This window comes from Wyeomyia smithii, chromosome 2 (assembly GCF_029784165.1).
Source record: "Wyeomyia smithii strain HCP4-BCI-WySm-NY-G18 chromosome 2, ASM2978416v1, whole genome shotgun sequence".
NCBI classification, from domain to species: domain Eukaryota; kingdom Metazoa; phylum Arthropoda; class Insecta; order Diptera; family Culicidae; genus Wyeomyia; species Wyeomyia smithii.
The window spans coordinates 272,610,152-272,633,804 of NC_073695.1; the positions used below are offsets into that span (position 1 = coordinate 272,610,152).

The 23,653-nt window shown below is 40.5% G+C and overlaps 1 protein-coding gene across 1 annotated transcript in view; it reads left to right on the plus strand.

The window, feature by feature from the left end:
• LOC129722884 (patched domain-containing protein 3) overlaps positions 1-23,653 on the plus strand; it is a 168,732-nt gene that overhangs the window by 95,358 nt on the left and 49,721 nt on the right. The window contains exons 4-6 of the mRNA XM_055676701.1: positions 13,301-13,515; positions 13,579-13,940; positions 14,185-14,348. Coding sequence (XP_055532676.1) covers positions 13,301-13,515; positions 13,579-13,940; positions 14,185-14,348 — 741 coding nt within the window. The remainder of the gene's footprint in view (positions 1-13,300; positions 13,516-13,578; positions 13,941-14,184; positions 14,349-23,653) is intronic.

A 23,653-nucleotide genomic window follows, 5' to 3' on the forward strand; every position in this document is an offset into this window, starting at 1 on the left:
GAATATTAATTTTTTTTACATGTTTAATGCTGGCGAAGAAAAGTACCATGGAGCATATTTTGGACGATTGCGATATTTGATTACCATTTTCTCTAGAAATATATAATTGTTCCATTTCGAAAAGCTCTAATTTCGTTACTCTCTACTAGTTTTGTTACTCGCAGCAAATGACAAAGGCACTTTGAATACTTACGATTAACAAAAACTACGGGATGAGCTACCCATGTATATTTTCTTCGGCTCAGCTATTAATAGTGATTTGTTGCCAGAACAACAGGGAACTTCATGTTGTGTGCAAAACGAACGTTTCTTTATTCGATGGCATGTGAAGCCATAGGTTTATTGAATTGTGAAAAGTTATTATTATCTTATTCCTGCATTAATAAAAATGTTAAAAAACAAATAAATATAGTAAGTAATCAATTTGTGAGCCAACATCGTAGAAGCATGACCGGGCAGTCCAATGACTCTCTTTTCTGTCGGTTGCTGTAATGGATCTATTTTTCATCACTCGTCACGATGCGTTGAAGAAGACCCTTCCTTTTGCCGCTAGAGCAGTTCAGCCCAAAAATCAATTCGCCATTGTTACTAAAATCGAGAAAACATTTTCCCTACGGACGCCGATTGTCAAAAAATGCATTTATAGAGACAGCAAATGTGAAACAATTTTGGCTAATACCCGATCAAACGATTATAACAAATGAGTAACACAAATATATATTAACTTGATAGAAATAACAAAGCCTGTAATATTCTTGATATGCCAGAATGATGAAATGTACAGAATTATATCAAATTCTATTATCATACACATGAATGTTCAGAAATGTGTTTTTTAAGCATATTTATAACAAAATTTGTTATTCAATTAGAAAAATTTTGTAAACTAATTCTGATTTTTTTCTGCCAAAAACCGTACAAAACTTGTTATAATTTGTAATAATCAGTAAGTTATTTTGATATTTTAACTATTAACGAGACCAAGTTTAGAACACAAGTTGATACAAAAAGTTCGTAACAAAATATCAAGATTTGTTACAATTCTGATATTTTTGACAGATCGGGTATCCAAAAAGTTTTCAACCCGCATGTACACCAACCAGTGTGTTATTACCAGGGCTGTTATTCGCATCGCACACTCATTGCGCTCAGTGTATTGTTTTTATGTCAAGGCACAACGAGAACGATAAATAAATAAAAACTCATGAACTGAGCAACTCTGACTCATTTTAGAACGATGTTCGTAGACGTTGAAAAATGAGTAAAAGTCCTTTTTGATTTTGAGTCACTTTAACTCTCTTTTTGGGTTCCCTTCATATAGCTTCTTTCTGAGTAACGTCGCATGTAACGACGCCCATTTTGGATGTGATTCTGATGTGCTTCAGTTTGTAACATTTTTTTTTCAATTGTGTACGCCACAGAAGGAATTATTATTGTTAATTTGTATCATCAGGTATAATTATTGATGATTATGTGGTGTCGTTCATTGGTCATGCTGGATTATATCCAATAATGAAACTGAGTTAAACCCAAAATGTGTAATATCGTACGCAAAATTTGAGTAATGATGACTCATTTTCAAAGACGCCTAGTGTTACTCAGTTCCAGAGTTGTTTTACTTTTTACGAAAGTGCGTCAAATGTTACTCATTTCAGAGTTGTTATTTACGAAAAAAAAAACGACTACTGCGTTGAAAATACTTGACGGATGGAAAATTTGGCTGCGCATTTTCCTGTTTTAACTCAATGGTAAGGTTTTGACATATATGAGGGGTGATATACTCATCACAATGTTGTCATGGACGTTCAAAATTTTTTTTTCTGATTAAAATATTTTAAAAGCGATTTTCTCGATTTCATGCCTATGACTTATTGGCCCATTCTTCAATTTTGGGCAGAGTTGTTCACAGGGAAAAAACAACGCTTAACTTCCGTGAGCTGCAAATTATAAAAAGCATGTTCCTTTTTTATTATTCCCAAATCATGCAATCGCTTGAAAATGGCTTGGTTGGTAACTCCTTATACCAAAGTGGGCTGCTCCTGCGCTTAGCATGGTTCCTCATCGAGCAAATCCTCCAGTTCAACGTCTCCGAGAGTTTTTGATATCCCTCCCTTCACACGGACAGTCGTCAGTATCAAAATTAGCCTTTTCAAAGCCACGACAGCAATCACGATACGTCGAGCAGCATTTCCCTAAGCTTTTTTAACTCTCGACGCGCTTCAGCCACTGTTTTCTTTGAATGAAATGAGAAAAATAACACCGCAGGCAGACGTCCAAGCTGAGTTCCAAACTTGTGTAAAGTTTTTTGTAGAAGCAATTCGTAACCAGATAGCGCTACCAGTGACGCCAACCTGGCGAAAAAAATGTATTGTAGCGATAAGATCACTAGGCGGCGCTAGTGTACAAGTGATTTATAACGCAATTATCTTTGAAAATTTACACAGAATTTTTGATCAATGTTGTTCTTGCTTGGACGTCTGTCTGTGATAACACTTCAGTAAATGACGATTAAGCAAAGCCAACTGTTTAATTGTACGGGACAACTGCGGGGCTAGCGCTACGATCCTAGTAATACTAACAATCTCTTCCAAACCGAAATTCGAATTTACGACGACTGTGCTGTTAAACCAGCATTGTACCCAGAGCCGTAGCTACTCCGTTTTGCTTGGTGGGGGGCAGAAATTTTTTTTAAGTAAACGTTTTTTTTTGGAGAGAAAGCAGTTTAAAACCGTTATGTGCTCGACAAAAAAGTACCTTTTCGCGTCACACGGAGTGCCCAAATTAAAATTCTTATCAGTTTTTCAGTTTTCCTCCTATTTCAATAGTTTTAGCACCAAAAGATTCAGAAGCTCATCTATTTTCAAATAAGCGTTAGTGGTGTCCCGTAAGAGTTTTCTTATTCAAATTACAGAATTACAGCGTTAGAGACCTATTTTCGAGGATCGCATTATTTGAAATCGACGATACTGAGAGATTCTATTCGCGAAGAAATATTGAGAGAATGAACCGATTCAACCGTCAGCCTTAGTTCTAAATTTTACGATTCGCATTGTTTGATCAATGTTGTTGTCCGGTTTCATTTCGGACCTAACTGGAACATAGTTGTCCGGGCCAGGTAACGGACTGGGTTATGCTTCCGAGGTGTGGAAAAGTCCTGCCAAAATAATTGAACTGAACATAAACATGAATCACAAGAAGCACACTGCAGGGAGTTTGGATACTGGCTGAAAGTTTAATATTTGAAATAACTTGTCTTGTGTGTCATTTGTTGCGGGTCTCCTACAAAAGGCAGAAAATTGAAAGGCAGAATTACGAAAGGCAGAATCAAAGAAAGCAGAATTACGAAAGGCAGAATATTTCATAAGGCAGAATAACGAATGGCAGAATCACAAAGAGCACGAATGGCAGAATCAAAACCGCTCGTTCGTACTTAACTAAGGGAAAGAAAACCTGTTTGAATAATCCTAGAAAACCAATAGATCAGTTGTTTGTATGCGAGAGGCCGCCGCTTCCGACGGCGGGTCGGTGGCCGGCTCGGACCGCGGAAACCACGGCGGCTTTGTGCCGCCTCGGTCCCTTGCCCTCGATTATGCGTCTTCGCCGCATGAATTGTTTTATGTTTCGCCATCACGCACATAGCTATCGTGAGTCAATTTCTGCTATCAGTGATTCTGCCTTTCGTGCCCTTCGAAATTCTGCCTTCTGAAATATTCTGCCTTGTGTGCACGGTCATAGAGTTCTGCCTTTCATGATTCTGCCTTTCGTGCTTCTGCCTTTCGTGATTCTAGCTTCTGTGGCGAACCCTTTTTTGCCCACGACTTGTTCAATCCAAGAAATCAAAAAGTGAGAAATTAAAACTTCTGGAAAAACTGGTCAAATTTTGCAGCAAAACTTGTTTTGCATTGTCCTTATATTATCAAACATATAAAACTGTGATTGGTTCTTTCATTAAAATGACACATTTTAAAAAAAACTGACATTTTCACTCCCAGACGCTGGACCGGACATCCGGAAGTATGCGGATCGTCAGTTTCAGTTTCAAGATTGAGTAATTCAATTTTTTTGAGTTCGACCGTTTTGATTGTTCGAACTTGAACACGGTTCTTTTGAGATTTAATGAACTACTTAAATGCAAGGTGCAATTGTTCTTAACAAACAAAAATTGACTGATATTGGTAAAATAAAAAAAACTGGAGACTATTCAATAATGCATATTTCTTATATTTCCGATTTTTCTTTTGGTTTTTTGTACCTAGTAACAATCAAATATATGAGAAAATTGCGTGGTGGGGCAATGCAAACGCGTGGGGGGGCTAAGCCCCCCTAGCCCCCCCCCGGTAGCTACGGGCCTGATTGTACCTCGAAACCAACTGAAAATGGAGATTATTTGGCACAAAATAAAACATTTTCACACAACCAAAAGTATATTTCACCACAATAAAATCACATGACGTGTCACCGCGGTTTGGTTACCATATACCTCAGCTCGCGTTTTAGATATGTCAAAATCCACCAGCACGCACTGCTGGCGCCATCTCTAAACAAATAGCGAAAAATCTAATATTAACGAGAAACGTAGAGAAACGGCTTGACGACAAAAGTACTCGGTATACAATTTTAAGCAACTAAATTCAAAGACTTGATTCAAATTGTGCACAATGAAATTATTGCGATTTACAGCAGGGAAGTTTGATACAAATTGATGAATTACAGGAGGATGGCATTTGATGTGTTTGATATTCATTCCGATAGAATACAATAAAATACGTGTGTAGAAGTCCCGAAATTGTTTGCTCGGTCCTGTTTTATTCAAGTGCAAATTGATCCGCGTTCAAGGTCACGCGACTTTGTGCAACTTTTTGGCATCGTTGCTGCCTTCTGTCGGATGATTGGGTTGTTAGTGCTGGGCCCTCTGTTCGCTCTTCTAACACCAAAGAAAAAAAGAAATGGAAGGTCCGTGCTTGTCTGCCGTGTTTGTGCCCTAAGTATAGCGCGATGGATGCAGATTCCTAACCTCCCACTCCACCATCACCGAATTTACCCGACCCTGTCCATGCTACATCTTTCCTTGCAAATTCCTGCACCAAAAAAACAGGCCCTTTGGTGGTTTACTTTCGACCTAAAGCAAGGCCAATGCTGAATCCATTGAACATAATTCAAATTCAAACAGGCCAATTGTTTGTTCGGATCTCTTACGGAGGGAGTACAGCGTATACGTTCCCTCCCGAGACGTGAAGATCGACGGAATTGCGAACGATCCGAGTCTGTCCGTCGAGTGCTGGCTGTTTTCAGAACAGTAGCCTCTCTGAGGTAAAAATACTAGATTGTAAACAATTGGGGTCAGGAGGTGAGTAAACCTATACCACGTCAGACTCGTATCGTGTCATATTTGCCGAATCTGCACTACCTACCCACGTCTAGATTCATCGAGCTCGTCAGTCTGGGCGGCTCACACTATTTCCAAAACTGCAAAAACGTGATCGAAATTATTTTGACCCAAAAAAAATTGATTTAAGAGCCACAGTGTCTTCAGTAAAGTTGTTCCATTAATTACTCTCTTTATTATAGAAGTTGCAATTTTGTGATTAATCCACTTAACATTGAGAAACGAATTTCACTTTTCTCATTTTGGAGTATAAAAATCCACTTTGTTAGGCAAAGTTATAGAACATTTTATAACAAACAACTTTGTTAAAGACATCATACATCTATTCTGTAGATCACCTCTAAAAATCAATTGATTTCAATTAAACTTTTTGTAGTGATGCTCTAAAATTTTGCAATCTTCTAAAATATTGTTTGCTATAACGAAACAAACAATTGCATTTAAATAGCCAGATAGCAGCATGATGTCTTTAACAAAGTTGTTTATTATAAATTGTGCTACATCTTTGCTGAACAAATTGAATTTTTATCTGCAAAAATGGAAAAAGTAAAATCCACTTCTCACTGTTTAGTGGATCAATCACAAAATTACAATTTCTATGAAATGGAGAATAATTAATGGATCAGCATTGCTGAAGGCACTACGGCTCTAAAATCAAGTTTTTTGGGTCAAAACAATTTCGATCATGTTTTTGCAGCTTTGGAAGCAATGTACGGCTATGTGTGCTACGTGTAATGAACTTGCATTCATTGCAAACAGTTAGGTCGCACAGCCGCCTACTGCTTCAATGAGGCACGAAAAATGCAAAGTACAGGGGATAGTCGAAATAAGTAGGATAGGCAAAATTTGGATGAAAATTGAAATGCTGAAGCCAAATGTTATTCGATTTTAATCATTCGAACACCATTGAACTGGAAAACTTTTGAAGTTTCATTTCTGACCTAGGCCTAGGTTACCGGATGTAGGAAATATTCCTGAATTCCGGTAGGCATGTCAAACCTGCTAATTTTTGGATGGATTTGGTAATGGGTTACCTGATAAAAATGCTTATTTGCATCATTGGCATAGATGACAAAATCAAGCGAATAGTTCATCAAGATCCGGAATCGGCCAAGAACTCATCGAGAAATGGTTATTTTTCATCCGGAAGTTCTCAGAGAAACCTTTAATAGGGGACAATTACGTTTTTGCACCAAATGTAGCGTGTGACACCTCTATCTTCAGGTTTTTCATCAGGAATTTTTCAAAAGACATATTTTCAGGTTCATTGACCACTTCCGGAACAACCCGGATGCACCGAAGGGATCCGGAATGGGGACATTTACATTTTTGCATCAAATATAGCGTGTGATACTTCTATCTTCAGGATTTTTCATCACGAATCTTTAAAAAGATATATTTCTGAACATAGGTTGTAATGGTCACTTCCAGGATCACCTGGATGCCCCGGAGGAACCCATAGTGGTAGAATTTACATTTCTGCATCAAAATATAGCGTGCGTCGCCTCTATTTCCAGGATTTCTTATCAGGAATTATCCAAAAGACATATTTTTGAATAGAGACTGCGTTGGCCACAACCGGAACGATCCGGATGCCCAGTAGGAACCCGGAGTGGGGACATTTACATTTCTGCATCAAAAATAGCCTCTATTTTCAATTTTCGCTTTGGCTTATTTTGAATTTTTATCTTAACTTCCATGATTTTTAAAATTATTCTCTTGATCGAGACACCTCATATGGAGGAGTACTTCTAGGGATTGGGAAGTGCTATTCTTTCTATCGTATTACCCTACTCTCGATTCCAAGTGTCAAAGTTGTCGCGTGTCAAATGACACTACAAGGTAATACAAGGCCCCCTGAAGCATAGGTTGGGCAGTGGCTGCTCTTTGATTAAATAGAACTTCCTTTCTCGCCACATTTGATTTTGGGAGACTGTAACCACAGACTGTAACTCTTGTAGAACGATAGCAATGCTATCCTGTATCCGGAAATTGGTGAAAAAAATGGTACTCCATCGGTTAGATCATTGGGTCTAATCGAATGGTTTACTATCAAATACTTAGTTTGGCTTCCGCGGGCCAAATAGATGAAAGATTGACTTGCGATGGCTTCAACTATTCAGCTGGCGTATGTTCGCAGAGACCAGTTGGCGGCTGTGTCTTGGACACTGAGTAAGCTTTTGATTCCTTTTCCATTGACATCCTTTCGGATAAATTTCACCGAAAAAAAATTCCTCTAATTTTGAACAACTTTTTGCACAATTTATTGTCCGAAAAGCACATACATTTTACGCATGGCGGCTTTCATATACTTTAATTTTCTGTTTGGAAATAGCCAAAATCACTTTTCGTAAGTTGTTCAAACATCTTCAAAAACTTAAAAACAATTTGTTTGAATTAGTGACAAATAAATTAAAGGGAGAATAGTTCAAATGAAACAAACAACAAACCAGACTGAAGCAAAATTAAAAAGAAATGCATTTAGTAGTTAACATCCGAGCACCCTAAAAGATGAGAGCGCAGAACCAATATGTATCAGAATTTAAGAACAATAATAAACCAACACTCTCCCAGATGGTCTCGAGGTACGATGGTGGCCTAACAAGCCAGTCGTCGTAGGTTCGAGTCTTGGCTCGGTAGAGACTGTTAGTGTCAGTAGGATCGTAGCGCTAACCCCGCAATTGTCCCGTACACTAAACAGTGGGCTGCGAAGTCTGTGTATAAATAAACAGAAGGTCAAGTTCCGATCGGAATGTAGCACCAAGGCTTTACTTTTAATAAACCAACAACAATAATCAACCATGCCTTGTTTTATTAGGATTCTGTTTTGAACACAGTCGTTTATTTTCATCGAATGACAAACAAGCCTAAATATATGCCAAACAGTTTTTTGAAGTAGAATACTTCTCTCAGGAAGTTCGGCTACATAGGGATGTGAAATGAAAATCTAAAACCGAAAAAAGTGAAAAATATGTCCAATTTCAAATGCTAATAAATCGGTTAGTATTCGATGGATTTCCTTCGTTCTTGCAGCAATAGATTGGAAAATCTTCTAAGATTCTTCCCAATATAAGATAATTGTAATTTTCTTATTCACACTATTGTACTATTGAAAATAGTCAAGCCTTGTCAAAACGAAAAATTCGACCTCTGATTGGTCGTTATATGACTGCTTCCCAAGCACGGTCGACAGAATCATATACCTTGCAATTGAAAACATACTGTTTGGCCTATATAAGAGCCTGTTTCAGCCGAAGCCGCTCATTATAGTTCTAGACAGCGACAACAGCAGTCGTCCTTCCTTAGCAGCAGCACTAGCCCTGTGGTTGGTCAATATGTCTCAGGAGCAGCGCGGTTCTTCTCAGTGTGTGTCGCCAGACTGTTATTATTCCCCCCGTGTTGGGGCAGCATGAAGATTGCCATCAGGAAATCCAATTTTGGAAATCAAAATGCCTTTTTCAAGGCAAATAAACAAGGTCATTGAAAGTTAATAATTTTCGACAACGCAAGCAAGATTTTGTGTTGGATCCTAGCAATTTAAATTTTTCGCACCCGTCTAATTTACTGAATGTGAAATAGCTTCCACAGTGCATGTTGTCCGTGTATCTTAATTCCTCCACTGTTAGGGCAGCTCAAAGGTTGTGATCAGCAACCGATTTTGAACCGCAAAATGCCTTTTTCAAGGCAAATAAACAAATAATTGAAGGTTAATAATTTTCTGGTATCAACACAAGCAGACATTCTGTGCGGGTGCAATCAAATTCTGTTGTAGTTGTCTAATTTTTACTTTATTTAGTAAACCCCCCACTGTAGGGGCAGCGCAAAGGCTGCGATCAGCATAACCGACTTTGAATAGCAAACTGCCCTGTTAGACCGGATTCACAAAGACAGTTAGTTCGACTATGCAGAGCTAATATGAAGTCGATGCAATCAATCAGCATTAACAGAATTTCGTCGTCTCCCAGCTGCCAAGTTGCAACATGATGCAACACGCAACAGCGAGCAAACGAAATCGCTTGATGTTACAAACCGCAATAAGAAACGGGTTAAAACCGTTGCGTGTGTGAGAGCACCGTCGGTGTTTATTCGCTGGATACAAAAATCAAATGCGAATTGTGGAATAATTCCTCTAAAGAACATTAGGAAATGGTAAAACTGAACAGAAAGGCGTGGCCTATTTCGTAGCGCCCTTCGGCTATAAAAAAGATGTTTCTGAGAAAACTAGCTACATTCATTAGTCGGAAGGTGAGCTGGATGGACCGTCCACAACGTTGACAGCAGTAGCAGCAGATATCAGCACTCAGCAATAACAGACAATAGCAGCGTAGACAATGTGAAAACACCTTTCTATTGTGTTGGCCGTGCGCATTGAGCCTCTGCCAGGCTAAACGCGAAAAGCGGCGCGAACCGATTCGCCCGGCCGTAGGTTAATCGGCTATCGGCGTAACACAGAGATGCAATCAGCGTCATATCTGATTTTAAATTAAACAACTAACTGTCCTTTTTAGGACAACGAAACGAATGAATTGAAGATTTAATATTTTCTTGTTCTGAGCTTTAACCAAAAGTTAACTATCTTAATTTGAAATCACATGTACATATCGCCAGTTGAATTCAATACTGGCACAACTCAAAATTTTGCAGTTTTGAGTTATTGATGGCAAACGATGCCAAATACCGACTGCCGGGGTAAGATTAAGCCACGGAGGTGAGATTGAGCCAAAACGGGAAATGTTTGTATGTTAAATTACTTGAGATTTACAAAACCTAATACCTTAAAATCAATACTTTATGAAACATGACATATTTATTCACAACTTTAAATGGAATATAGATAATATCAGTGAACTGTTTCGCTTAAAGAATGTTTCAAAGTACAGGGTGAAAAACATGCGCAAATAACGTTATCCAAAAATGTCCCAGGAAAACCAACCCGATCAAAAAATCACAAGAACTTACTGCTCAGTTGGTACGTTAGGATGTCGTCTCCAATGTGTTGAGGAAATATTATGCATTGAACCTGTGCCGGCTTAGAAAATAATGTTTTTCCAAACTGTACACTCTTCGAGCCCTTTTGGGGTGAGATTGTGCCAAGCTATATTGAACGGCACAGTGTGCGGAATTCACATTCACGACAAAATTATATCAGTATACATCAAAACACTTGCATTGTTTACATAGGGTATGTTTTTTGTCCCCACAGCATAAGGTATGTTGTCTAGCTATGGTATTCTTTGAAATAATGACTAAAAGCTTGAGAAGCTTACTGTTCTCAATTGTTATATAGAAATTTTCAATTATTGATATTACTTATGGAATGTAGCAAAATTTTGTACACCAATTCTATTTAAACAGATGACTTTTAAGAAAAGAAGGAGGGTTGTGGGTACGTTTCCAGAGGTATTAAGATCTCCAATGGAATATACAGTTGTCAATGACACATAATAATTAAAACGAAAAGTCTTCTCAAACTTCATGTCCTAACGTTTCCCCTTTTTAGGCTACCTGGAGACGCTACTATGTGTATAGAGACTGTCTATAAGCCACGTTCTCATAACTAATTACTCTATGTATCATTTTGATCCGGCCATACATTTTTTTATAATTCATATGAAACATAGTTTCTGATCAACCCTCTAAAGCCCCTTAATAGTCCACGTTGTTTATGGTCGTCCCTATACTTACTGTTTTATCATGTTAGTCATGTGGATTATTCGTAGACACACTACTGTTCATTTAACAGGTATTAAATTCAACTTTTTGTTTTTGGCACAATCTCACCCCATAGAAGGGGTGAGATTGAGCCAAAGTTCATGTATTTTTAGCAAAATTATAGTTTATTGTAACTCAACCATATTTGTTGTAGTTGATAACAAAACATTCTAGGATGCATTGGTGTATTTTGGATCGAATTCTTTGTTTAAATGTGTGCGTTAGAAGCTTAAGATCAAAAAAGCATCATTTTTTGGCACAATCTCACCCCGGATGACGGTACTATAAAGTTTCATCTCACAAAGACTTGTTTCAAAATTCACAATATTTCCAGATATATAGGTAGATGTGCCTTTATTGCACAAATCTAAGATACCCCTAAAAAGACCGAAAAATGAGGTTACAGTTCTTATAACTTGCTCATTACATGCACATGATATACCCAAACAAGTTCAATAAAAATGGGAAGTTTTATAGTGGAAAAAAAGAAATGAAAAAAGAAATTTTTGACGCAAATTTTCAAACGCGTTTTTTTCGAAACTCTGAATTTTGAGTTGTGCCAGTATTGAATTCAACTGACGATATACTCTGACTGTTGAAACTTGTTTGCGCCGCAAAGAGTTTGTACTTTTCCTGTTCAGTGAGGTCGTATTTATATGTGCAAACTGTAATTGAGTAGTACTTCAACTTCATTTGCACAGAATACTGCCAATGAGCGGTCAACATTTATTTACTAGGAAAAATGACTGACACGCAAGCAGCCGGGTTGTCTCTCTTGTAAAAGTATTCTCCTTCATCTTGCGGTCGTGGCTTTGCACACAACCCTCCTGTGATTTTTTTTTTCTAGACTACATCTTGTGGAGATTGTGAGCATTCTTGAATGGTTTTGTACAAATAATGCTAAAAATACTTCTAACGAAATTGCACGGAATAACTTCGTCATATTGAATACGTATTGCTGTAGAATAAACTGGTAATATTTTGGTAATAGGAGACCAATACCAAAATCCACTGCTATTTGACTGACACGCTTTCAAATTATAGCGCTATGAGAAAACAATTTTAGCTGAATCGGCACCGGCTCAGAAAACGCCTTTTTCGTGAATCCAATTCCAATAATTCTACGGGGGAGCTGATCATAGTTCGTATGACATTATGATATAAACCCACCGCGCAGTTTGTAGAAATGCCACACGGAAAAGTCAAACACACGTTCGTCGAATCTTGCCCATACACAAAAGAATTAATTGGCAGCACGAACCTTCAAGAGTTATTGCGAACTCTGCGGTTTAGATCGGTCGTTATTGACAGTAGAAAGCTTAAAATTCCTACGAGTTATTTTACGGCCTGCTCACCTGCACCTTATCCCGATGCCTTTTGTGCTAAGTACCTACCATTTGCTAATGAAAGAAGACAAATTATTGCGAGAATAAAATCGAACAGAAATGCTAGTGGAATGACAGGTCAATTCCAAGTGCTGGAATTGCCCTGGAATGATATATCGACAGGGGTTGTAAAAAAACACCATTGTCGTTCGACATGTGATTAGTTTATTTGACAAACTTGTTCCGGCATTTTACGACTTTGCGGTCCTAGCAAGAAAACTCGATCCGAGATTGATTGGTTTCGTACTCTATTGTTTTTTTTTCTCTTGTTTGGATTAGTAACCACAGCATTTCAATGAGATGAGATGTGGGTTAGTTACTGGGTAATTACTGTTTTAGTATTGACTATTATTTAACAGCTTCAATTAGGAAATGGAACGTGCACAAAGGGGTTAATTGTTTATTGGAAAATATTATTCAGTCGTGAACAAGAGCCACACGGAAGGTGAACCGTGGTCAACGGCTTGTAATCCCTAACTAGTTTTCAAATTTCAAAACTAGTGAATGTAAATTCCACTTTGGTTCGAAGCATTGCTTTCAGAAACGCTATAGTTGAAGAGCCTCTAGAGCATGTGTGCGTTCAAATCAATCAACTTGCGCTTATTTATCCTTGAAACTAAATTAAACTTCCAATACACACGTTCGGAAGTTTTGCACGTTCGCCACCAAACCGAAACAGAGGAAAATCCGTGTCGGAACAGTAATTAGCTATACCCGATCACGATCTTCGTTGTTATCTGTGCCTGTTGAACAAGTCGAACAAATTGAAACAGTTTTCACAGTCAATTAAACGGTGTTCCCTCCTTTCTCGTTTCAGGCCGATTCGGTCGGGTGATAATCACCTCCAAGGACGAAAACAAGAACCTGTTGCGGCGGGAAGTCTGGGAAGAGCTTCGACAGCTGGACGGCATCATCCAGAATGCAACCGTGCATTACGATGGGGAAACGTTTACCTACCGGGAGGCCTGTGCCCGCTGGGAAAACGAATGCTTCCTCAACGACATCCTCAATCTGGACCAGATAATCGACGAGGTTAGTTCGAGATATCCTAAATTCGATAAAGTTTGATTGTTTTTTTTATTTTATTTTTAACAGGTTGAAGCTGGTGACCTGAACCTCACCTTTCCAGTAATGTTCAATCCGGTCACCTGGGATGCGCACGTCTTTCCGGTGTTCCTCGGCGGGACGCAAGTGTCCGAGGATAATATCATCATCTCGGTACCGTCACTGCAGATGGTTTACTTTGTGACGGCCGACTCGAAGAAGCAGGACGCGCGCGGTGCCGCCTGGGAGGAAGCGTTCCTCGAGGCGGTCGGTTACGCAGAAGATAACGGTGTGTTCAAACATATTCGGGTCGCTCGGTTCGCGTCGCGTACCCTCGATCACGAACTGGAACGGAACACTCGGACAGTCGTGCCGTACTTTAGCTCAACCTTTCTGCTGATGGCCCTGTTTAGGTGAGTTTGAACTCGAGGCGTTCTGGCGGCGGCTAATGGGTTAATTGTTGAGTCACGCCGCGGTGTTTGCATGCGAAGACATTCTTTACGAGTAAAAGCTCCTAATGTACATCAATTAATTAACTCATTTAGATTTCGAACGTCGTTAGCATCCTGAAAAATGGGATGTAAGACAATTATCGACTCACGATTACTAAAAAACATTTTCTTTTTCTTTTTTTTTGTTGCCTCATTCGAAACACAGTGTTGTGACGTGCATGATGGGTGACGTGGTGAGGTCGAAACCGTGGCTCGGACTGATGGGAAATGTGTCGGCGGTGATGGCGACGTCGGCCGCCTTTGGGCTGGCCATGTACCTTGGCATCGAATTCATTGGCATCAACCTGGCGGCACCGTTTTTAATGATCGGTAAGTGAAAACTATTGGATTGGTCGATACGGTCGAACGCAATGCGTTCTGCATTGATACCTTACTTATATAACAATGCGTATTAAGTTTTGCAAAGGGCGTTAACCTGTAGACCCACCAATATAATATCTATTTTTTACCGTTTTGATTAGTAAGAAAGAATCTAGAAATCAACTTCAGTAAGAATAAGCACCAATGACTGGTTGTTCAGCTAATTCGAGACTCTCGATGATTTACATCTCACAGTTGACTTGCTGAAACCACAACCGTCTAGCACAGATTGAAGTGTCGCCATGAATCATACCTCGGCCGCATTAGAGAAGCTTGTGATGAGGTCATCGAACCTTAATTTCCCGGCGCGCATTATGATTATAACCAACCTTTCTTCCTTCATCATCATGACTATCTTGACTCATCAGACAGCATACTCTGGGATAACAGCACGACAACAACCAATCTCATCAGCAATTGTAATGAACGTCGCCACCGCGACGGAGGATGCATCGGATCAAGAACAATGACTCTGCATCGCGTTAAGTACCTACCTACGAGAGCTCACCGAGTGCCACGAGAAAGTACGTGCGTCGATGAGTAACAAACGCAAGCAATGTCATCGTGCGAATAGCTATTGATAGCAACAATCATTGTTCCGGCAGTACAGGATAGGAATCTTTCTGATTCTGGTCTCAGCCAACTCTCAAGGCTAGAGGCAAGCGGAGGGACGCGAACGAAACAAAACACAGTCGTCTCGCGGTCACTTCTAATTAACATTCGCCACACGGTGCTTGCTGACCGATGCTGCTGCTGGTACCGATGGGTGGAAGTAAGTTTATGGGGTGTTTGTTTCTGTTTTCCTCCCCGTCGGATTGATGCAAAAACCTATCACTCGCGCTGTCATTCTGGGCTGACAAATGATCGAATCTTGCGCGGTCGCTGCTAGAGCAATAGCACCGACAAGGTTGCTTGCCCGAACTCAAAAGAACGGACGATTAGTTCGGTTGATTAGATTTGATTGATTTTACCAGAACTCTGCAGACCTAGATTATTTACAGACGGTGTCCGTGTTTAATATCCAAACATTTTTTTCTGTATAAGTTTTAATTATTATTCCATTTAGAAAAAAAGAACAAATCGTATAGCATCGTTGTCATCCTTAGTTCAGGCCCTATTGATTTCATTAATCTTCATTAAGTAAGTCATTGGAATTTTGAAAAAACTTAATGATATGAGTTCAAGGACAGAATATTAACGAATTTTGATATCTTAAATATTATGAAAACCACAGTAATCCAAGTGGGGCCGTTTTATTTGCTGTGCTCTTTTTTAAAGGCATTCACTTTAGTATTGTTAATGGTTGCAACGATAAATCAACCAATATGAGCACTCGACGAATAAAGTATTGATGAATATCATACCAGCTCGACCTAGTACCATCCTAAATTCTTATGAAAGCTTTTTCCGTACAGTAATCCACTTTTTCTACAAGTCCTCCTTAGATTTGACCTCCTCGGAATGTTTCCGTAGTGCCTTCTTCACAAACCCCAGTAATTTTCGATAGGTCTTCGTTCCGGTGCATTGGGGGCTTGGGTACGAAAGTGACCCCGTTGACTTCGTATCACGGACATAATTTGAATGGTGGCACGAAGCTAGATCCGGTCAGAAGATCGTAGGTGAGCAGAATGCTTGCCAAATCAGGAAATTATTGGTTTCTGCTTGCTTACTTCGTCCGGAACATCAAACTTTTTTTTTTTCTTCATCTATAATTTATTTGACACGGCACAAATATAATTTAATGTTTAACAGCGCCAATTATATCTGGTAGCTTACTTTCTAAAGTATCTTAATAACTAAAAGCAAATTTTTTATCCTCGCTGCCGACTACGAGCTGAAACTTAATCTAACTTAAAGCTAGAATGTTTTGCATTAAAAGCACTGATTTGTTGTTTGATGGTTTTCAATCGCCATAGGCAAGCAGCCTTTTGAATATGTTTCGCTGCTGGGCCAAGATATTACGGACTGGCATATTGGGTTGTCTCCCTCGGGACCTGAGAGTATCGTGCGGGTCTAGTTGCTGTTTCCGGATCCGGGGTCTTAACGTGTTCTTGTCGTTTGGTTGGATGTAGGCGGAAGGGAATAGGACTAAACTGGGGCGTGGATGGATTTCAGGAAAACGTATATAAGGGACATGTAGGATAGGTCTCGGCTCGCCAAGACATCACGAACAGGAACAGCCGGCTGCCTACCTTCGGCCTGCAGGGAAGCTATTAATCTAGACCTGGCGTCACGGTGTACAGGGCATGACCAAACCACATGCTCTATGTCGTGATAACCTTCACCACAGGCACAGATACCACTCTCCCCGAGCCCAACACGACGGAGATGCGCGTCAAATCTATAGTGATTGGAAATAAGCCGGGACATCACGCAAATGAAATCCCGACCTACATCCAACCCCTTGAACCACGGGTTCGTCGACACCTTGGGGATTATGGAATGTAACCACCTTCCCAGTTCCCCTCTGGTCTAAGCATTTTGCCAACTGATGATCGTATTCTGACGTACAAATGCGAAAAATTCATTAAAAGCAATTGGTCTTTCATAAATATCGCCATTTATTGCACCCACCTTAGCCAAAGAGTCCGCTTTCTCATTGCCCGGTATCGAGCAGTGAGAAGGGACCCACGCTAAGGTAATCTGATACGATTTTTCGGATAAAGCACTCAGATGTTCCCGTATTTTCCCCAGGAAATACGGAGAGTGCCTAACATCTTTCATCGATCGGAGAGCCTCAATGAAACTGAGACTGTCCGTAAAGATGAAATAATGGTCCTTGGGCATTTTTTCGATAATCCCTAGGGTGTACTGAATTGCAGCTAATTCTGCGACGTAAACAGAAGCAGGATTATCGAGTTTATGGGAGACGGTTAAATTGTTATTGAAAATACCGAAGCCAGTGGACCCATCAAGAAGTGATCCGTCAGTGTAGTACATATTGTCGCAGTTGATGTTTCGATATTTATTGGAAAAATTTTTAGGGATCTGCTGCACGCGTAAATGATCCGGGATTCCACGAGTTTTTTCTATCATGGATGTATCGAAAAACACAGTAGAATCAGAAGTATTTGATAAGTCGACACGATTTGGAATATTCGAAGAAAGGTTAATATTTTGGGACATGTGATTGAAATACAATGTCATAAAACGGGTTTGAGAATGAAGTTCGATTAACCTTTCAAAATTTTCAATCACGGAACGGTTCAAGACCTCACATTTGATTAGAATACGAGAAGACAGGCTCCAGAAGCGGTTTTTCAATGGTAGTACTCCAGCTAAGACCTCCAAACTTATCGTATGGGTCGACTGCATGCAACCTAAGGCGATACGCAAACAACGATATTGTATTCGCTCCAGTTTGATCAAATGTGTGTTTGCTGCGGAGCGGAAGCAGAAACACCCGTATTCAATAACAGCCAATATCGTTGTTTGGTAAAGCCTTATAAGGTCTCCTGGATGGGCTCCCCACCATTGTCCGGTTATTGTACGAAGAAAATTCACTCTTTGTTGACATTTTTTCATCAGATACCTCACGTGACAACCCCAGGTGCCTTTAGAGTCGAACCAGATACCAAGATATTTGTGTAGCAAAACCTGAGAAATCGTTTTACCCATTAATTGTGTTTGAAGCTGAGCAGGTTCATGCTTCCTAGAAAAAACTACTATCTCAGTCTTCTCCGGAGAGAATTCGATACCTAGCTGTAAAGCCCAAGCAGACAAATTGTCCAAGGTATCTTGCAATGGTCCTTGCAAATCGGCAGCTTTGGCTCCTGTAACAGAGATTACACTGTCGTCTGCAAGTTGTCTTATCGTGCATGAATTTGCCAGACATTCGTCGATGTCATTTTCATAAAAGTTGTAAAGAAGGGGGCTTAAACATGAGCCCTGGGGAAGACCCATGTAGCTAATGCGAAAAGTTGCCAAATCGCCATGCGTAAAATGCATGTGCTTTTCGGACAACAAATTGTGCAAAAAATTTTTCAAAATTGGAGAAAATCCTTGTCGGTGAAGTTTACCCGAAAGAATGTCAATAGAAACGGAATCAAAATCCCCCTTAATGTCCAAGAACGCAGACGCCATTTGTTCTTTGCGAGCATACGCCAGCTGAATATCTGTTGAAAGCAACGCAAGACAATCATTCGTCCCTTTGGCACGGCGGAAGCCAAATTGAGTTTCTGATAGTATACCATTTGATTCGACCCAGTGGTCTAAACGACGGAGTATCATTTTTTCCATCAATTTCCGGATACAGGATAGCATTGCAATCGGCCTATAAGAGTTGTGATTAGAAGCTGGTTTCCCTGGTTTTTGGATGGCGATCACCTTCACTTGCCTCCAATCCTGCGGTACAATGTTTTGCTCCAGGAACTTATTGAACAAGTTCAACAGGCGCCTCTTGGCATTGCCGGGTAGGTTCTTCAACAAGTTGAATTTGATTCTATCTAACCCAGGCGCGTTATTGTTACAGGACAGGAGGGCAACTGAAAATTCTGCCATCGTAAAAGGTGATTCTATCGCGTCGTGGCCCGGAGACGCATCGCGAACAATATTTTGCTCAGGAACAGAGTCCGGACATACTTTCCTGGCAAAATCAAATATCCACCTACTTGAAGACTTCTCGCTTTCGTTGACCGTTACGCGATTCCGCATTCTTCGGGCTGTGTTCCAAAGAGTGCTCATCGATGTCTCCCTCGACGTCTCGTTCACGAACCGACGCCAATATCCGCGTTTCTTTGCTTTAGCCAAGCTTTTAAGCTTGGTATCAAGCTTCGAATACCGTAAATAGTCGCCAGGTATACCTCCCTTCTGGTAGGCCAAAAACGCGTCGGATCTTTGCGTGTAGACATCGGAGCACTCTTGGTCCCACCACGGAGTGGGAGGCCGTTCTTTAATCGTTACGCCGGGATATTTCTTCGTTTGGGCTTGCAACGCGGCGTCGAGAATCAAGCCCGCGAGGAGGTTGTATTCTTCAAGTGGTGGATGATGTTGAATCGAATCGACCGCTTTTGAAATCATTTCCTCGTATAACTTCCAATCGACATTCCGTGTGAGGTCATACGGAATGTCAACTGGTCGCATGCGAGTTGACCCGTTATTAATTGAAATAAGAATAGGCAAATGGTCGCTACCGTGAGGATCGAGGATAACCCTCCATGTGCAATCCAACCGTAGCGACGTCGAACATAAGGATAGATCCAAAGCGCTTGGGCGCGCTGGAGGTTTCGGGATACGTGTCATTTCACCGTTGTTTAAAATAGTCATGTCGAAGTCATCGCAAAGGTTATAGATTAAAGAGGAGCGGTTATCATTGTAAGGGGAACCCCAAGCCACGCCATGAGAGTTGAAGTCTCCCAAAATCAAACGTGGCGAGAGAAGAAGTTCTATTAAATCAAAGAGCAGCCGTTGCCCAACCTGTGCTCTGGGAGGAATATATATTGAGGCAATACAAAGCTCTTTACCTTGTATTGTCATTTGACATGCGACAACTTCGATGCCTGGAATCGAGGGGAGGTTAATACGATAGAAAGAATAGCACTTTTTAATCCCTAAAAGTACTCCTCCATATGGGGTGTCTCGATCAAGGCGAATAATATTAAAATCATGGAAGTTGAGATCAATATATGAAGTAAGCCAAGTTTCACAAAGGGAAAATGCATCGCATTTGTTTTTATTTATCAAAACTATAAACGAATCAATTTTTGGTAAAATACTTCTACAATTCCACTGTAAGACAGAGATAGAATCCTTCATATACGCAGTTGAATTAGGCATCGAAGGATACAATCGCTGCAAGGAGGGGCCATTGGGCAGTCAACTGCTTCAAAAATGATCTAACTGTTGGGAGGAATGCTGTAAGAAAAATTTTAATTGGATCGGGTACATTGAAAGTTTCAAAAATCCAGTCCACAATGTCAGAAAATTTCACTAATCCAGAGTTTGTTTCATCAACTGGGAGTGCAAAAGGAACAACTGGGGTTTTAGATGTTCCTGGCAGTGCTGGGAACTCCTTCTGGGACTTTTTCTGGGTTTTTCCGCAGCACTGTTTGGTTTGTTTGTAACTTTCATTTCACTTTGAGAAATCTTAGGACCTTTTCTGGGAAGTTTAGGAGAGGAAATATTTTTCCTCTTTCTAGACTCCCCAGGATTGGCGTAAGATGTTCCCGCTGGTGAATCGTCAGAATCGGGTTCATCAGAGGACAACAGATCATAAGGGTTTGATGTAATGGGAGAAGTGGTAACGGTCTTCTTCAGCATCTCAGCGTAAGAACGCTTCGAACGCTCTTTGAGAGACCTCTTTATTTTATCCCTGCGCTGCATGTACACCGCACATGTCGAGAGCTCATGCTGACTCTCCCCACAGCGAATGCATTTTTCAGCATTTTTACTGCAGGAATCATCCGCATGATTCTCCCCACACTTGCCACAACGTGCCTTATTGCAGCAGTAGGCGGCGGTGTGGCCTAACTGCTTACAATTCAGGCAGTTCATGACGCGAGGCACATATAATCGCACAGGGAGACGAACCCGGTGGATCGAGACGTGGCTTGGTAGCGCTGACCCGGCGAACGTAACTCGAAACGAGTCTGACGGAGTGTATACTGTTTTGCCACCGATGATCGATGCTGACCGCAATTGCTTGCAGTCGAGCACCTTCACATCGGGACATGTGCTATTCTTGAAGCACCCTTTAGCACTTTGCAAAATACACTCGACGGACAGTCGATCTCCACGTCTCGTGCGGGTATGTAAACGCGAAACTCGCGTGTGAAGAGCTCAGAGCAAGCTATATCGTTGGCCTCTTTCAGGTTACTGACCACGACACGGAGCTTGTTAGGTCGGACCTTGGAAATTTCGGTCACGCCCTTGTGCTCCCTCGTCAGGTCTTTAGAAATCTGCAAGAGGTTCAACTGTTTCGATTTCGGTCCCACCTTTGGCCGAAAATAGACAGTATAGCTGCCCTGGGCTCCGTCTGGGTAAAGCCTGGGGCGAGGGGGGACTGAAGAATGAACAGGGGAGGGGGTAACAGAAGGGTCAGGGTCAGAGGGGTTCGGGGATGGTGGCGCGGGAGGCGAGGGATCTACATCCATCCCGCTAAGTCTAGCGCACTAGCGCCGACAAGAGCACGTACCTTTTAACTTCTCCCTTCCAGTAAGGTTGGTTGTCCGATCGTTCGAAGTTGCAGCCGTTACAGCCAGCAGCACCAAACAGCCACCAGCAGCGAGCCAGGTGTGAGATCACTCCACACAGCGATACAACTCAACTGTCAACTGATGGCTTCTTCTTTTTCCTCTTTTGTGTCTCGTCCACTGCTGTAGCACAATTCAGCCAGCAGCCAAATCGGCTTACGCGCCAGCTGGCAGTCACGATGCGAAACAGTTGCACAAAGGCGCGACCTTGAACCCGGATTTATTTCACTCGACCAGGCAAACAATGCCAACACTTGTTCACACGTCTTTTGTTTTATATTCTATCGGAGCGATCACCGATCACACGTCCGATACTGATGCGTGTTCGGCACAGAATGGGAACATCAAACTTGCGCTGGGCAGTGAACTTCAAACTTCTTCTACCCAAATTTTCAAGACAAAATGCCCAATGAGTAATTTTCCACTGCGTTTTTTGCGTGATGCAATCTGACGTAGGACACCCTCTAAAGTTGACAATTGTTTGAAATTCTGTAGAAATAACACACAGGAATAATTCACAAAAAAATATTGAATGGCATTTTTTCACACGACAGCTGCTAGCTTCTTAGGTAAATCTATTGTAGATAGCAGTAGGTAGTCTATTCTCGAAAGAATATAATTCCAAAGTATCAAAGAAGGCGAAAAAGTCAAATATGTTAAAAATGTCACAAATGTTAAGGATCCATCTCGAGTGTGCAAAAAAGAGTTCAAACATGTCATCGACCTTCTCAGATTTGTTTATTTGTTTATTTGTGTATAAAATTCATCTGACTGATAGTCTTAATGAACTAGTATAAAACTAATATATGATGTTAAAAACTTATACGTGCTAGGTTCTTCTTCAATTTAAACGAAGGTTCACCAAATTCAAAATATTCCTCCACTCGATTAAACATACTAATGCATGAGGCAATGGGTTCATTGCGACCGAAGTTCGTGCGATGATAACAGTTTGTCAATAGTGATGCACTGCCGTTCTACGCATATTTGTCCCATGTTTCAAATCATGCAAACGAGAAAAACGATGTTAAAGTTTTACAATACTTTTACGCATTGCGTCAATGTGACAAATGCAATTATGAGCTTGTAACCAGGTTTACCTTGTAATAGACTGTTTTCAATAAATGTAGTTGAGGGTTTTTGCATTTAACACTCTTCTTCATAAAAATACCCACTGGGACAATAATGCCGAGAAATTTGCCTTCTAATATGTAATTTCTACGCATATCAGTCCCACCACGTGCATTCGATGTTACCCAATACAAAGTTCGTACTGGGGGGATACAAGGCTGTTTAACCTTCAACGAAAATGATCACGCTAATCATGTTGTCTTTATACGCAAGTGATGATAGTCGAGATGAAAGTTTAGTTAATTGAATAAGTATCAGATGACTTACCATTAAAAAGGAAAGCTGTTTTTTTTTTTTAGATTGCCCATTCCTATCATATTTGAACGTTGTTGGGCTTTCACCATTTTGACTACACACAAAAGACAGTTCTTCCAACTGCCAATAGTATGAATATCATGCGTTTATCTTTTTTTATGCTTGAAAAGGAAGAGCATTCAGATTACAAACCAGCAAACATTGCTTAGTTATCCCTAACAAAGATATGAACGTACCGCTTTTAAATAATCAAGCGAAGTGATTTTCGGTACCGAATTTCTGAAACCCGTAATGTACCAAACGTTGTTAGGAGAAGTCTTTAGTGCTCTGTAGCACTTCCCAAGTTATAAATGTGGGAATTAGTGGTTATTGGGATGAATTAGAATAGAAAAAATCTAGTGGGACGAATATGTGTAGAAAATCATCACTGGGACAAACAGACTTGATATGGTTTTTCAAGATTTTCGGAACAAACAATCTTATTTTGAAAAGTTTTTGAAAAATATACGTGAAAATAGACTCATTGGTGATAAAAAACGAAAATCGACCAAAAGTAACATGGGACAACTATGCGTAGAACGGCAGTGCAGGTCGTAAGGCTCTATGTGGTGCACGGAAATTCAACAACGAAAGAAGTTTGGGAGAATCTACTTCACCATTTAGCAGCTTTGCCACAAA